This window comes from Alosa sapidissima, chromosome 3 (assembly GCF_018492685.1).
Source record: "Alosa sapidissima isolate fAloSap1 chromosome 3, fAloSap1.pri, whole genome shotgun sequence".
NCBI lineage: Eukaryota > Metazoa > Chordata > Actinopteri > Clupeiformes > Clupeidae > Alosa > Alosa sapidissima.
The window spans coordinates 26,954,012-26,968,326 of NC_055959.1; the positions used below are offsets into that span (position 1 = coordinate 26,954,012).

General features: G+C 38.6%; 1 protein-coding gene and 1 long non-coding RNA gene across 2 annotated transcripts; both read left to right on the forward strand.

Moving 5' to 3' along the window:
* The first annotated feature begins 4,050 nt into the window (after positions 1-4,050).
* LOC121704580 lies at positions 4,051-6,570 on the forward strand. Its single transcript, XR_006030594.1, has 2 exons — positions 4,051-4,140; positions 4,506-6,570. It is a non-coding gene; the product is annotated as an uncharacterized LOC121704580 (long non-coding RNA).
* Positions 6,571-7,707: 1,137 nt separating this feature from the next.
* selenow2a (selenoprotein W, 2a) lies at positions 7,708-11,237 on the forward strand. The gene is made up of 4 exons (XM_042084912.1): positions 7,708-7,861; positions 9,543-9,640; positions 9,742-9,818; positions 9,904-11,237. Exons 1-4 carry the CDS (start codon positions 7,833-7,835, stop codon positions 9,985-9,987), a joined length of 288 nt encoding a protein of 95 aa, XP_041940846.1. The 5' UTR covers positions 7,708-7,832; the 3' UTR covers positions 9,988-11,237.
* The last annotated feature ends 3,078 nt before the right edge of the window (positions 11,238-14,315 follow it).

Sequence of the window (14,315 nt, forward strand, 5' to 3'; positions counted from 1 at the left end):
CAAACAATAATAAACAATATCAGTATTTCCTCTTATAAACAAACCTGAATAAACCTGTGCTCACTGAAACAAAATTGAGTAAACCGGTCATTTCAAATTGACCTGTGAACGCCAGAATCCTTTCAGTTTTGGACCTTTGAGTTATGTTTGTCTGCATGTCTGGATCATGGCCCCCTGCAGAAAAGAAATGCAAAGGGACTGAAAGATCTGGTGAGACTTCGTAAAGATGGAAAAGGATACAGACAAATCAATCACAGTTGAAGCAGTGATCAGGAGGTATAAAACAAGTACCATTCATTTGTTGTTGGGACAGTCAAATTTCCTTCAGGATAAATAAAGAATTTCTTACTCTTATTAGTCTTTATCATGCAGAATTGTCAACACTGTCAATGTAGACGTCATTGTGGAACATTTGAATGCAATGACTTTGCATTTGTGGTTATTTCTGGACTTCATTGCAATGATATCACACGTGCACCATGACTAACAAGAGAACCAAGATCCTCCCAACACCAATCACACTCAGTGTCTCTATCAAATCACTTAGATACTGATCAGTGACAAGTTGTGTCATCATAACAAACTGCTGCCTGGAATCTAACAAGAATTCAGTGGTAAGAAGTAGTTTTCAATATTTCCATTTTATGTTGATGTAGATGCTTGAACACTGAACTAAATCATGCTGAAATAGAAAATGTAACCTGTACTTTATCATGTATGTCTGCTATAAAATATGTCATACTGTTTTTTAAACCAACCATAACTAAGAAGAACATCAATTTAGGGTATTATAAGCTGTCAATTTTTGAAATAAGTCCATTCAGTTGTATAGACTTGCATAAAGTGTATTTCCATCATCCATCATGACCTTTTCACTTCACCAGCCTTATTGCACGGTTGACCAAAAATGGAGATGTGGAGGACATTTATTTCTTCTGATAATGGATCAACTGAGCCCACCAACATCTCTGAATTCATGGTCAAATGTCCATCCTACTACCAAATATACACCACTGTGTTAGCCACCACAGAGCTCATTAATGTGGTTGTGGGTTTACCGGCATGTGCTGCCATCCTCTGGGAGATTCTCCCGAGGCACTGGCGGTCAGCTCAAAGAGGCCGCAGCAGGTCCTCTGGTCTTTCTACTTCTTCGGACCTCCTCATGATCAACCTCGTCCTGGTCACCATCATCCACTGCATAACAAAGTTGCTTGATGCCATCAACTCTCTCCCTGGTGTTTCTCATCTCCTCCCACCTAGTGTCATTAAAGTGTTGGGCACCGTCATGCTCACAGCCGGGCCACCCAGCATGGTGTCAATTTGCCTGGACTGCTACCTGGCCGTGGGGCACCCATTGAAGTACACGCATCTCAGGACAACTTGGAGACACCCGCTGCTCTTTACCATGTTCATCTGGCTCTACACCATCACCATGGAAGCCATTATCATTGGACTGAATCTGTCTCCGTACAACTACATCGGCATTATCACATTTTACATGGCCATGCTCACTATCATCCTCCTCAACGTCTCCACACTTCGGGCCCTGTGGCTGGCCAGTCCTGGGCGACACCGCCTGGCCGATCTCTGTCCCATCAAGCGCCAAGCCTTCTGGGTGGTCCTGTGCATCCTGTTGGGCACTGTGATCTACTGCCTCCCTCAGGTCATTCTGCTCACCTGCTTGGCTCTGAAAAGGGTGGAGCAGGAGAGCTTCATATGTGTGGTGTATCCCATGGTAATGATATTTCCCACTGTGATCAGTGCTGTGGTCTACCTGCTTTTCGTCTATGTCCAAACACCTGTGAAACAGTTGCTGATCAAACATTAAGTCCCTCTCTTCTGCTGTCAAGAGATCATTAATATTGTTTCCTGCAATGGATATGATAACATGATAATTTGATGCATCTTTATCATGTAAAGACAACTATTTTTGACCAAGTAAAGTTATTGTGTGTGGGAGAGGGGTGGTGGTCGAGGTAGTTAAATGGGTTTATAAAGATTGCAGAGAATATTTTTATCTAACCAATCTGTTGCAATTTTTCCTCAATGTTGGTCATGTCATTTTTTGGTTGCATCAGACTAGCAAGTGTCAACTGGTTTAATTTTGGTTATAATGTCTTATAGGCATACTGCTTCTGTCAATTTGTTCTGACTTTCTCTGTAATACTGTCAATATTAAAGTAAAACGCATGTTCAAATATGTCTGTCTGCAATGTATTATCCCCAAAAATGATGCAGAGATTAAATAATATATCTAGTATTTCTCCGTATTTCTTAAGTTTAAATAATACCATAGGCTATTTATATAGTAGCCTAGTTACAGTTTTCAGACTTACATTTGTCTAATTTCTTGTATTATTTCTTAAATCATATAGCCTACGTCTAATTCACTCACTGACAAGAACAAATGCCTTTATCTATGGCAAGCGATTTTAACATTTACCCGCTTAGTTTGACTACCTGGAATTAACATTGTAGACATCAACAACGTCTTTCTGACTAGTCGGAATTACATTTTGGATAGTTGGAATTGTCATTCAAGATATCTATAACATAATTGTGACCAGTCGAAACGTCAGATAGAGATATCTGTAATTTAGTTTTAACTAGGCAAAACTGAATTAGATATCTGTCATCACGTCATTGAAAACAACATTCAACTCGTCACACATCTTAAATGACAATTGCAGATATCTTTAATTCAGTTTTGACTAAGCAGAATGAAAAGTTAAGATATCTCAAACGTCATTATGACTAGTGCAAATTATTGTGCAAGACGTTGCTCTTTAGATCCGTAGCAGAGCCCATCTAATTATTAGACAATCTCTGTCCGTAGGCTAATTTCCCCTCCCCAACATAATCGAAGAAGAAGTGGGCTTATTTCCTTATTTCTATGAATGGAAGAAGAAGAAGCAGTCATGGCTGTAATGTCTTGTTGACATCTAAAATAACTAAAACTCAGGGACACCGTGTGGTTTATTATACTCTCACGTTATCAACTGGCTTGATCTCTGTTTCGTAGCCTACATACATTAGTAGGCCTAGGCTACTAAATGTACCAGCACCATCTACAGGAAACTCCATTCATAATGGGGTTGGCTGTAGGCTAATCGAAAAAATCAAAGCAACATTGAATCATCAATTCTTGCTGCCAGCTCCTGTCGTGCATAGGCTGCAGCATTAAAAAGACAATTAAAACTCCTTTGCCCTCTGCTGCTCTGACATGATGCTAATTAGTGCTAATTACAAAGTTAACATTTAACAGGTGCTATGTGATTTGATGATTTGAACAACAACACGACTAAAGTGGGATGCGGGCCTAATTTGCATAGCAATACAGATATCTCTAACGTCATTTCGCCTAGTCAAAACTCTAATTCAAGATATCTATAATTACATTTTGACTAGGCAGAATGAAAGTTAGATATCTCCAATTTCAGATATCTCTAATCAAAACTCATTCAAGATATCTATAACTTGATAATAGATATCTACAATCAAATTATAACTATCCCTAACTCCAGTTTGAGATATCTACAACGTCATTTTGACTAGTCATAATTCCATTTACAGATATCTACAATGTCATTTTGCCTAGTCAAAACTTAATTCAAGATATCGGAAAAGGAACATGTAGATATGGAGTGGAGTTATGACTAGTCAGAATCAAATTGTAGATATCTCTAACTGGAATTACAGATATCTACAATTCAAGATATCCAATGTAGATATCCGTAATTCACATATATCTGCAACTGAATTGTAGACATCCGTAATGATAAACCCCATTGAAATGAATGGCAAATGTGGCGTCATTTGTCCTAGGAAGAATGTCTTTGTGGATACCTGAAATCACAATTATGGATAGGAAGAATTCAATTGCAGATATCTAAAAATGTTCGTTTTGACTAGGCAAAACTGAATGAATTACAGATATCTGCAATACATATCCAGTCTAGCGGGTAAATGTTAAAATCGCTTGCCATATTACCTCGCTGGACAGTAGGATGCTCACCCGGATGTGACACACCAGGAAATACAAGAGCCAGCTGAGTGGCTGGCACGGGGCGTATATTTTGTCTTTAGTATGAATGGATGTTGTCGTCGGATTGAAATTCTGCTGTCCACTTTGTAATCTTGGTAAGACATAGTCCGGTAGTGTATTTACATCGACAAGGCTAAAGTGTAACTTATTTACGTATCTTAATCTTATCCATGAGAATGATGTATGCAGAGATACCCTAGGAAGAAGTAGCCCACATTCAAAATCTCTTCTTGATGTAGGCTATTTTCTATTTTATAGTAACCTAAATGGTCAATTTTATTACAATGTAATTATACTAGCTACACTATTCTAGCATCTAGCTTCTGTGGATACAAAAACGGTTACTTTTGGTCGAAATACATGCTTATTTCTGTCATTTTAATATGTAGCCTGATCATCTACAGTCTGTTCACTCATGATGCCCTGATGTGTCCCACATCATTTGTACTTTTTTTGCTAGGTGGAGTGCTCTAAATAGCCACAGCTGTATGGCAACATTTCCTGTAGCAGCTCTTCTGTTCTAGAGGGCCACGATGACAATAATTGTGGATGCACTCTGGGCTGTATGGAGCATTGGGGCTTCGATCTATGACTACTTCCAAACCAGTGCTATAGAAGAGCGTATCCTTGCCCTTGAGAGTGTGCTGACCATCCACCAATGTGTCATTGGAGTACTGTCAGCTGGTCTGATCATCCTAGTCACATACATCTTCTTGAGAAAGCACTGACTGCCACAGGAGTGACAAGGATGCCATACTGTAGCTTACAAAAAAAAAAGACTGTTGTGCCTTGAAGATGCTAACACTTTCTATGCTGAACACCCTCATTGGAACTGTCCCTTGATTTATTTCAAAATGTTTTTCATTCAGCATATGTTCAGGGATAGGAGACAAATAGCTGACTATTTATGTTTAGGTGACGCTTACTACAGCTGTGCGTGTGTTACAGGGACCAATCTGGCCGTTTTCATTATTGAAGATAGTTTAAAAAATTGGGCCAGGGAAATTAATTGGGAAGGATCATGAATGCAGGGATAGACCCTTTCAACAATAAAAACAAAAACAATGCTTGAACGTTCTATTTGGTTCCCAATCTACTTCCTCTGCATTAAGATAACATATGGAATGTTAAAACGGAAGCCTTGTGGGGCCAACTATGATGCTGATAATGGAACTCTCTTGAAAGGGTCTATAACATTTTTCCTGATAAGGGCAAGGTCAGGCCTTGTATTTAAAGAATTGCTGCTCTTATTTGGAATTGAAACACTGTGTTTTTAATATGGATTGTGAAAATGTTTTAAGTAAGTAGAGCTAGGGTTCCCATGGCAATGGAAACCCTGGAAAAGTCATGGAATAGTAAAAACACATTTCCAGACCTGGATAAATCATGTAATTCGGGAAGTTCATTGAACGTTTTGGAAAAGTCATGAAGTTTCATTGTCCTACAGGCTACCAGGGACCATTGAGTAGTACGGTTCAGTTTGGTACAGTACAGTTTGGAATGGTTAACCCTGACCTGGCTTGTGCCTCGACTGCCAACAGCCTTTAGGTAGGTAGGCGGGGTGAAGACTGGATACCGATAGCCGCATCAGCCAGATAAGTGGAGTTGATAAGGAGCTGGGACTGAGATGGACAACTTTGTATTTTTTTTTGCCCAATCAACGGACTATTGATCTACGGCAGTGGTTCTCAAACTGTGGTACGGGTACCACTGGTGGTACGCAAACTCTCACTAGTGATACTCAGGGAGTCTCCAAGATGTCTTTTCATAAAGACTTGACAACGCAAAACAGTATGTACAATGTAAAATATGTAGCTGAATTGGCCTATAGGCACCTGTATTTTAATGCCGGTCATAATAGTGGTACTTGGAGAGCCAATTGTTTTTGTGGGTGGTACTCATTGTAAAAAGTTTGAGAACCACTGATCTACGCTATTGATCAGTTGTTTTGGTACCATTCACAAATTCTGACGGAATGGAAATGGAAACACAGATAATTGTGTACTGTACTGTACCAAACTGAACCATACCGCTCAGTGGAGACATGCCATTATGTAGCGTATACCATGTCACAGAGCTTAATTGCTTCCTTCATAGATAAAGAATGGTTGGGGAGAAAACACGTTATCCAATCTCGTTGTTTAAGTCACATTTCATCATTAGCCCCAACATGTGACGTAAAGTAAGCCATACCTGTAGGCCATGAAAAGTCATGAAAATTTCACTCAAAGTTCACTCAAATTTCACTGAAAAGTCATGGAAAGGTTTCCAAATTTTGTCAGTGAAGACCCTGTAGAGCCTTGTAAATCAGTAGGCTATGATTTCAATACCTCTTGTCTCAACCCCCTAACTTACTGATGCTACTGTCTCTGAACTTACAACATTTTATTCTCATTTACTGAAGCCATTTACATCAGTGATTTTGTGTCAGTTATGTATTTCTTTGTCATAAATATAAATGTGCTGAAATGTCATATCATTTGCTACTACTTGGAAGTTGGCTTACATTAAAGGGAATTTCATGATGTCTTTTGTGATGAATACCTTGAAATCATCAATGTTGGCATTGTCTTGAGGCTGTAACTACCATTTTCTATATCTCAGATAGATAGATAGATAGATACTTTATTGATTCCCAGGGGAAATTCAAGAACTCTTAACTAGAATAAAATAATTTGATGAATGAAACACTGCAACTCCAACAGTTCATTGTTTTATTTACAGAATGGTGATTTGACTGACATTTATTATGGCTATCAATTGAAATAGCATTTAGGCATAGGCAACCAGAAAGCATCTGTTTTTTTTTTTTTTTTTGGGGGGGGGGGGGGGGTTGCCTTATTCCAGATGACATTTCAGATGGGCACTTCAATTCAGATACAGGCCATTACTGTATACGGTTTTATGGATAGTCTATTGTCATTTCAGATTTAATCTGATTAGGCTACTAGTCCACCTGGTTCCACCACTTGTCCACCATATAGACCTAAGAAATGTTATGGTTATGGTTATGCCTTTGTCCAAAGCGACACATAAATACAAACAACATAATAATATTTAAAATTGAACAGGGAACAGATTAGAATGTAGGTCAAATATAATAAGGAGAATAGTTATAATACACAATAATATCAATTCAATCAATAGCCTAATAAAAAGCAATGGAAAAAAAGGGGAAAGGCAATAATAAAACAATAATGTCCATTCAATCAATAATATAAAAACAATGTCATGCTAGACTACATTAAGGAGAATCAATAATAAACAATAATGTCAAATTAATTAACAGCCCAATTGAAATAAAACAACATTATACAAACCATAACACATAAGCGCTTAAACAACTAAGTATATGTTGAATAGGAATGTCTTTAGACCCCTCTTAAACGACCATGTAGCCTAAAGTGTTAGATACCTGGTCCAACCATATCTTTAAGGTTCATCAGTATCTTCGAAACTCAACAATTTATATATAAAACAAATTATGTATGGTGTAAGTCGACTGTTAACTGTCTATGAAAACAAAATCTTTGTTATAGTAGGAAGCTGATAACATGGTTTCGTTAGGATGTAACAGCGAGATGCACTGAAGTCAATAACACAGCAATGGGTTACAATTAATAGTCTGTTGCCTTTAACGTTACGGCCAGTAGATGGCAATCTTCTTTTCTGTCATTTTCATGGTCTCTTCTTTCTGCGGCTGTTTCAGCATTTAAAACCTGCTGCTCAACTGAGAGATTACAACACAGCATTACACACACACCAGGAAGCAAAAGAGAAAAGAGAGATGGGCGTCCAAATCAAAGTCGAATACTGGTGAGAAATGTAACGTTATTTTATATTAGATTAAGTGTAAACGCCACATGGTTTTGATAATAACATTGCAGCACGCCACGCCACCTTCTTTTCAACCAAGCCAAAACAGAAGCCAACGTTAGCATCTGTTTACGTTAACGTTGGCTAGCACACATGTTATCAAGCTTTGTTGCTAGCCGGCAGTTTTAATCTCACCTTACTATTTTTACAGGTTGGGTGAGTAGTTCTAAATAAGAGGGTGCTATGCCTGGTTAGGAGCATTGCAACAGCTACATAACGTTACAGCAGAGCCCGTCTAGTTACACGATGTGCAATGTAGCTAATGCTAAAAGCTAGCTGTGTAACATTAGCAGCTAGCTGCTAACCTGAACCAGAGAATGTCCGTAAACGGGCTCTGCCTGAACTGATTTTGCTCAACCATCTGATTGTAGATGTGTATTCAACAAACATAAACGTTGGCAACGTTAAGCACAGATTATATCAGCGAGGTGTTCTGTGTGTTGCATAGACTGTAGTCTATGGTGTGTTGTTAGTGATAGTTTAAAGGTAGCTTCTAAGGGTTATCTCTATTCTGAAATCCAGCTTCTAATGCTGTCATAAAACAAGATTGTTATCCTCCTTAAACATTAACCCATCTAATTAAAGGAGGATAAAATCGAATGACTTATGTCTACTACTCAGCTCTCTAACGTACAATTTAGATTATTTAATGGTTCTTGAACGAAGTTTTTTTTATCTTTACCTTGGCAACCAGCATGGTACAACGACATTATAGTCCAGTAGGTGGCAGCAAAGATCTTAGAGCGAAGCGCTCTAGAATCTTTAGAGGCGCATCGATTGTGATTCTGGGTTGATGTTTAAACACTTTTCAGATAGGCAACTGATACCAGCTGATGGCAATATCTTTGCATTTGTTTGTTTACTACTTTTTTTTGTTGTGAATCATACCATTTAGTGGCAGCAAGGCAAACAAAAATATTCACTATAAGAAAAATAACTTAATGTTATCAAGTCTCTCAGCCCTTCATAGCACAAATATGCCAGTCCATAGCACAACCATTGACTGTAGGATTCATCTATGAGCAGCACAACATTTAGGCCAATATGATATCACTCTAAAATGTTTGATTTAGGCCAGAGACTTTCTAATGAGGAGACACAGCACTCAAAAAATCCTCCATAGAAATGCATGGGGTTAGTTTGTAACGTGTTGTGTTGTGAATACATTGAGCCAATCATGTGGTGTGTTGTGAAGACATCGTGCTAATCATGTGTTGTGATCTCGCTGCTGGAGCAAGATTGGTGTCGTGAAGCCTTGCGCACACGCATTTCTGCCGAAATAGATGCCCGATAAGTGCCCAAAAAGAGTTGCAATATGGCCGCTGAGTGGAGGGACTTGCCTAAAAGGACTTTGTTTAGGCCACTACCATCGGGGAAAATGCCATTATTTGCAGAGGTTGATACCAGTCAAAAAGACAAATATCAGCCGACCTAGATGTTGGGCAGATATATTGTGTATTTATTTATTTATTTATTTTTATTTCGCTGCTGTGGGAAATCTAACAAAGTAGGCTACAATGAATTTAACATCTCATTATGTGGATAAATGACACAATGTTGCTGCCCATCTAAAACTTATCTAGTCAACATCGTTTTCAGTGTAATCTCTCCTATTTCACAGTGGCGGATGAGGCTACGAGCCCCGCTATCAGGAGCTCAAGCGGGTGGTCACTGCAGAGTTTCCTGAGGCGGAGGTGTCTGGCTTTGTAGGGAGGCAAGGTATGATCATTTGTGTGTGTGTTTTATATCAGTAATCTGATTAATTTAGGAGTTTACTTCAGGATGGCTGCTGAACCTTACAATTGTTTTCTCTTTCACAGGGAGCTTTGAAATTGAGATCAATGGGCAGCTGATCTTTTCCAAGATGGAAACCAGCGGCTTTCCCTATGAAGATGACGTAAGTTGTTCAAAGCCCGTATACGATCATTTGTTAGTTTATTTGAAAACCGTATTTACTTGAACGTTGCCCCTGTTTCCTTTAGGTGATGGATGCCATCCAGAAAGCAAGTGAAGGCAAGCCGGTGGAGAAGATCACCAAGAGCCGGCCGCCATGCGTCATCTTGTAACCACGTTGCCCCTCTGACTCCTGACCCATGGCCCTTGACTGTGACCGCATCTCTCCTCAAGAGTCCACGTCTCTTAAGCTTAGATCCTGGGAAACACTGCCACCTTTTTCCTCTGTAACCATGTACATGTTGCCAGAACATCCGGTGTCTGTTAAATGATGTTGAGTTGACTGCAGAGATGCGTTAATGGTCCCTCAGGTGAGTCCTCTCTCCTGTCTGCTCCTGTGAGGTGGGGTTTGAACATTTATGATTACTGTAGCTCAAAGGTCAAAGGTTACAGTATGAAGAGACCTGTCCAGACGCACCTTTTGCAGGAACAGAATGACAGAGGAGACCTGGGGGTTTGGCATAGGTGTTGGGAGTCATGATCATTTTCCAAAAGCCAGTTTGCCTAGTCCAAGTATACCTGATTTTGGTTCGTTTTTTTTTTTATTATCATCACATTAGACTTTTCTTTCTCAAAAGAAGAAACATGCTGCTGTTGGTAGTCTTGTCATATTGATGCTTAATATGTAAAGGATGACAAAATTGTTTTTTTTTTGTTGTTGTCTGTTTTTACAAGAAATGCAAAAATAATTACGCACAATTTGCAAATTGCAAATAACACCAATGTAATACGGAGAATAAACTAGTTGGCTTGAACAAAGTGCTAACAAACTTTTCTCTTTAACTAATATGAAGTCTATTGTGCAGTGCTCTTCTTGACAAGCTCTGTTCACCACCTCCACCTTTCTGTCTTTGACCATCTTGATTCACTTTAAATTTACTTTTAAAGTGTCACTTAAAATGTCTTTGTGATTTAACTGTAGTTTCCCTTTGGTTTTCTAGAGAACTGCTGTGGTATGTTAAAAATAGAGGTCTACAAAGGCAACTGAAAACATGTATCTAATGTCAGCAGTACATATTGGCGTTTGCTCTGTACCGTACTCCAGTGGTTTTCGCCCCCAGACCTGGTAACAGAAGGTTTTATTGTGAATTTATAATGTGTGATTGCCATCAGTCATTGGCCAGTCATCAGAAAGTTAGGATAAACCTTTGAGAAATCCCAGACATCAAAGTACTGTCTGTTGAATTATTGACATTTTAACAATGGTCTTGTAGGAGAATTCTATGTTCTCATGTTGCTTTCAGATATATCATTACTAATGTAAAGCTAATCAATGATAGAAATTCAGCTCAGGGATTTTTCAGTTGCTATGAATGACCGGGATGATTGATTTAAATAACTTCAATAAATATGATTAATTACATATTGTGCAATTTCACATTTGTTCTATTTTCATATTAACTTTATGGCCAATATGACCAATAAAAAAACAGATCACAGTGTGCGTGCTGGGGGGTTAGCAATAACATAATCAGTGTAAATGTTAAATTGCATTATGAGCATCACAGGAGCCTGGTGTCTTAGGTGAAATATGACCTTTATGGCCACATTTCATACAATTTGGTATCATTAGCTGAGATGAAACAGCACACCACAATCCTGATGATCTCTCGTATCACATAACAAACCTCAGCTCAAAGCAGCCCGCATCGAGGGAGCAGTCTTTAAACATCTCAGTCTGTGACCGATTGAAGAACAATACCAATGGGCTGTTCGGTTTCAAAGACAGCAGAAATGGATATAAACGTGAGAATTGAATATTGGTAAGCTTTGCATGGTTTCACAATTATTGTTTAACTTTAATTTAGCTTTTGAACAGATATTAATATATATTGAAGAATTTTAGGGAACTTACCCTATATGGAACTGTACATGGTATTATAATTTTACCCAAATTAAAATTGAGTTTATTTACTGAACATACTAACACAATCAACAAATGTTTTTAATATTTAACATTCGCGTTCTGTTGATTGTGTTTGATAGGGGAGGGTGAGGCTATGGGTCCCGCTTTGTGAACCTCAAACAGGGGCTAGTCACACGGTTTCCCAGAGCAATGATTTCTGGCTTTCTTGGGAGGAAAGGTAGGTTTTATGAGAACCAGTTCTACTGAGTAGTTTGTTACAGGTTATTGCCATCCAATGGATCGCATAATATAAATCTTTCTTTTTCTTGGGAGAAATACCAAATGGAGTGCCTGGAGACAAAAGAGTGGGCAGGCTCATGAGTGCTAATCACTTTATTTTTCACTTGTGCTCCCAGTCTGCAATGTTCCCTCCTATCATGATAAACCTGCTCTGTATGTTTTTTTTAAATGTTATTTTATGAGCCAGCCTTGCATACACTCTTTCTATAGATAGAAAGCATGAACAAATTGGATAAATTGGTTAGGTCATTTGTGTGATATCACAAATAGGCTACTAGCTTATGTCATTATTGACTTCACTGACCTATATAATAATTTTGAGACAGGATGATTTATTTATATATGTTATGTGCACACAGTTACACAGGCAAAGGAAAGTATATAGCCATGACATGCAGATGCAAATCCAGAGTTGGCATATTCAGAAAAACCTCCTCGTTCCCTTTCCTTCTAATTTAACTAGAGAAAAGTTAAGGCGCTGAGTTTTACTGCTAGAAATTCTATTAGAGTATTCTAGAATTCTATTATAAGTACACATTGCCCTCAAAGTCATACATCACATGCATCTATCGTATTTATACTGGCCACAGACTGGAAAACCACTTAATTTTAAAACTAACACTAAGTTGTTATTGTGATTTTTTGCTTGGAAGACCTGTGTGTAATGTAATTCATCTGATGTGATGATCCCTGCAGACAGCTTTGAGGTAGAGGTTAATGGAGAGCTGGTCTTTTCCAAGCTGAAGAGCAGCAGCTTTCCCACTGAAGAAGATGTGAGTATAATACAATTACACAAAAACAACCAAATGGTGTTTGGCTTTCAGAGCTTGTTATAGATCAATATTGTCCGACTGCTGTAATATGAATTGAGGCGAGTTCAAATACACATACATAAATAGTTAAAACACAAGAGGAACAGTCAAGGCAATAGCTGGTTGCTGACGGTTTGAGTGTGTGATTATTTAATTAAATCACTGGTTGGTTATTCCATTGTGCCACATTTTATTTTTATTTTCCCTGTTTTCTTCTGGTCTTCAGGTCATTGCTGTTGTGCACAGAGCCTCCGAGGGAAAGTCATTGGTCAGAAATGACCGGCAAGTCATCACCAATCCCACGGCCTGTGTTATTTCATAAGCTCTTCAACGCACACTTAATCTGTGTCCTATTATAGTCAAAAACTCAAAAACTTGGTGTTTTTGAGTGAATTATAGTTCACTCAAAAACATGGTGTCTGCTACTATACTGTATGGACCCTTTCAAGAGAGTTCCATTATCAGCATCATAGTTGGCCCCACAAGACTTCCTTTTTAACATTCCATATGTTATCTTAATGCAGAGGAAGTAGATTGGGGCCCAAATAGAATGTTCAAGCATTGTTTTTGTTTTTATTGATGAAAGGGTCCATACTACTATTGCCAACACAGCTAAAAAATTCAGTGGACTTCTCTCTGTTACTTGAAGGTAAAATGACCTCTCTTTATAGGTTGCAGGTTACACATGCAGGTAACCAACAATATGCGTAGCATTTCAAGATGCCACAATGCTCTGCATCCAAACGAGTACACATTTCAAATTCATTCATGCCATGGAATCATTTGTTTGTCAAAGAATAACTACACTTATTAAGCTATCTACCAACACACACATTGCTTTTTGCCTTATGTATTGTTAAAGGGGAAATCAGGCCGATTTTTACATGGTTCTTGATCGCTAGACGTCGCCGAGTAGTAGGCTACTGTTGATAGGAAAAATAATGACCAAAATCAGTGCTACAGAACTGGAGTAGCTGCAGCTAATGGTCAGTACTCCCGTTGATACAATGCTAGATCTGGGGGTGTAACAGATCCCAGCTAGCTTAGCTGTGCGTGTGAGAAACTTCACATACATAAAAACACACACAAGCAAGCACACACACGCATAAACACACACACCATTACCCCCACACACCCACTCACAAGCGAACACACACAGGCAGACACATAAAACACACACACACACATGCAGGCAAGCAGACACACGCACACAAACACACACACACGCACAGAAGCACACATACAGTATAAGGAAAAAAGACAAACTCTCTTATGATATTTTTTAGATATTCTCTAAATATGTACCAAAACTCTGTTAAGTCAGCTAGAACAGAGTAGCCTATTACTCTAAGTTGATTGCCAATAATGCTCACAGACCTAAAGTATTGTAGTACCATCCACTCTATTTTAAATCCTCCTGCTGCTGCTTCCAATATCTATCCCACCACTAAAATTCTCAATTTCTTCATTGAAAAGATTGATA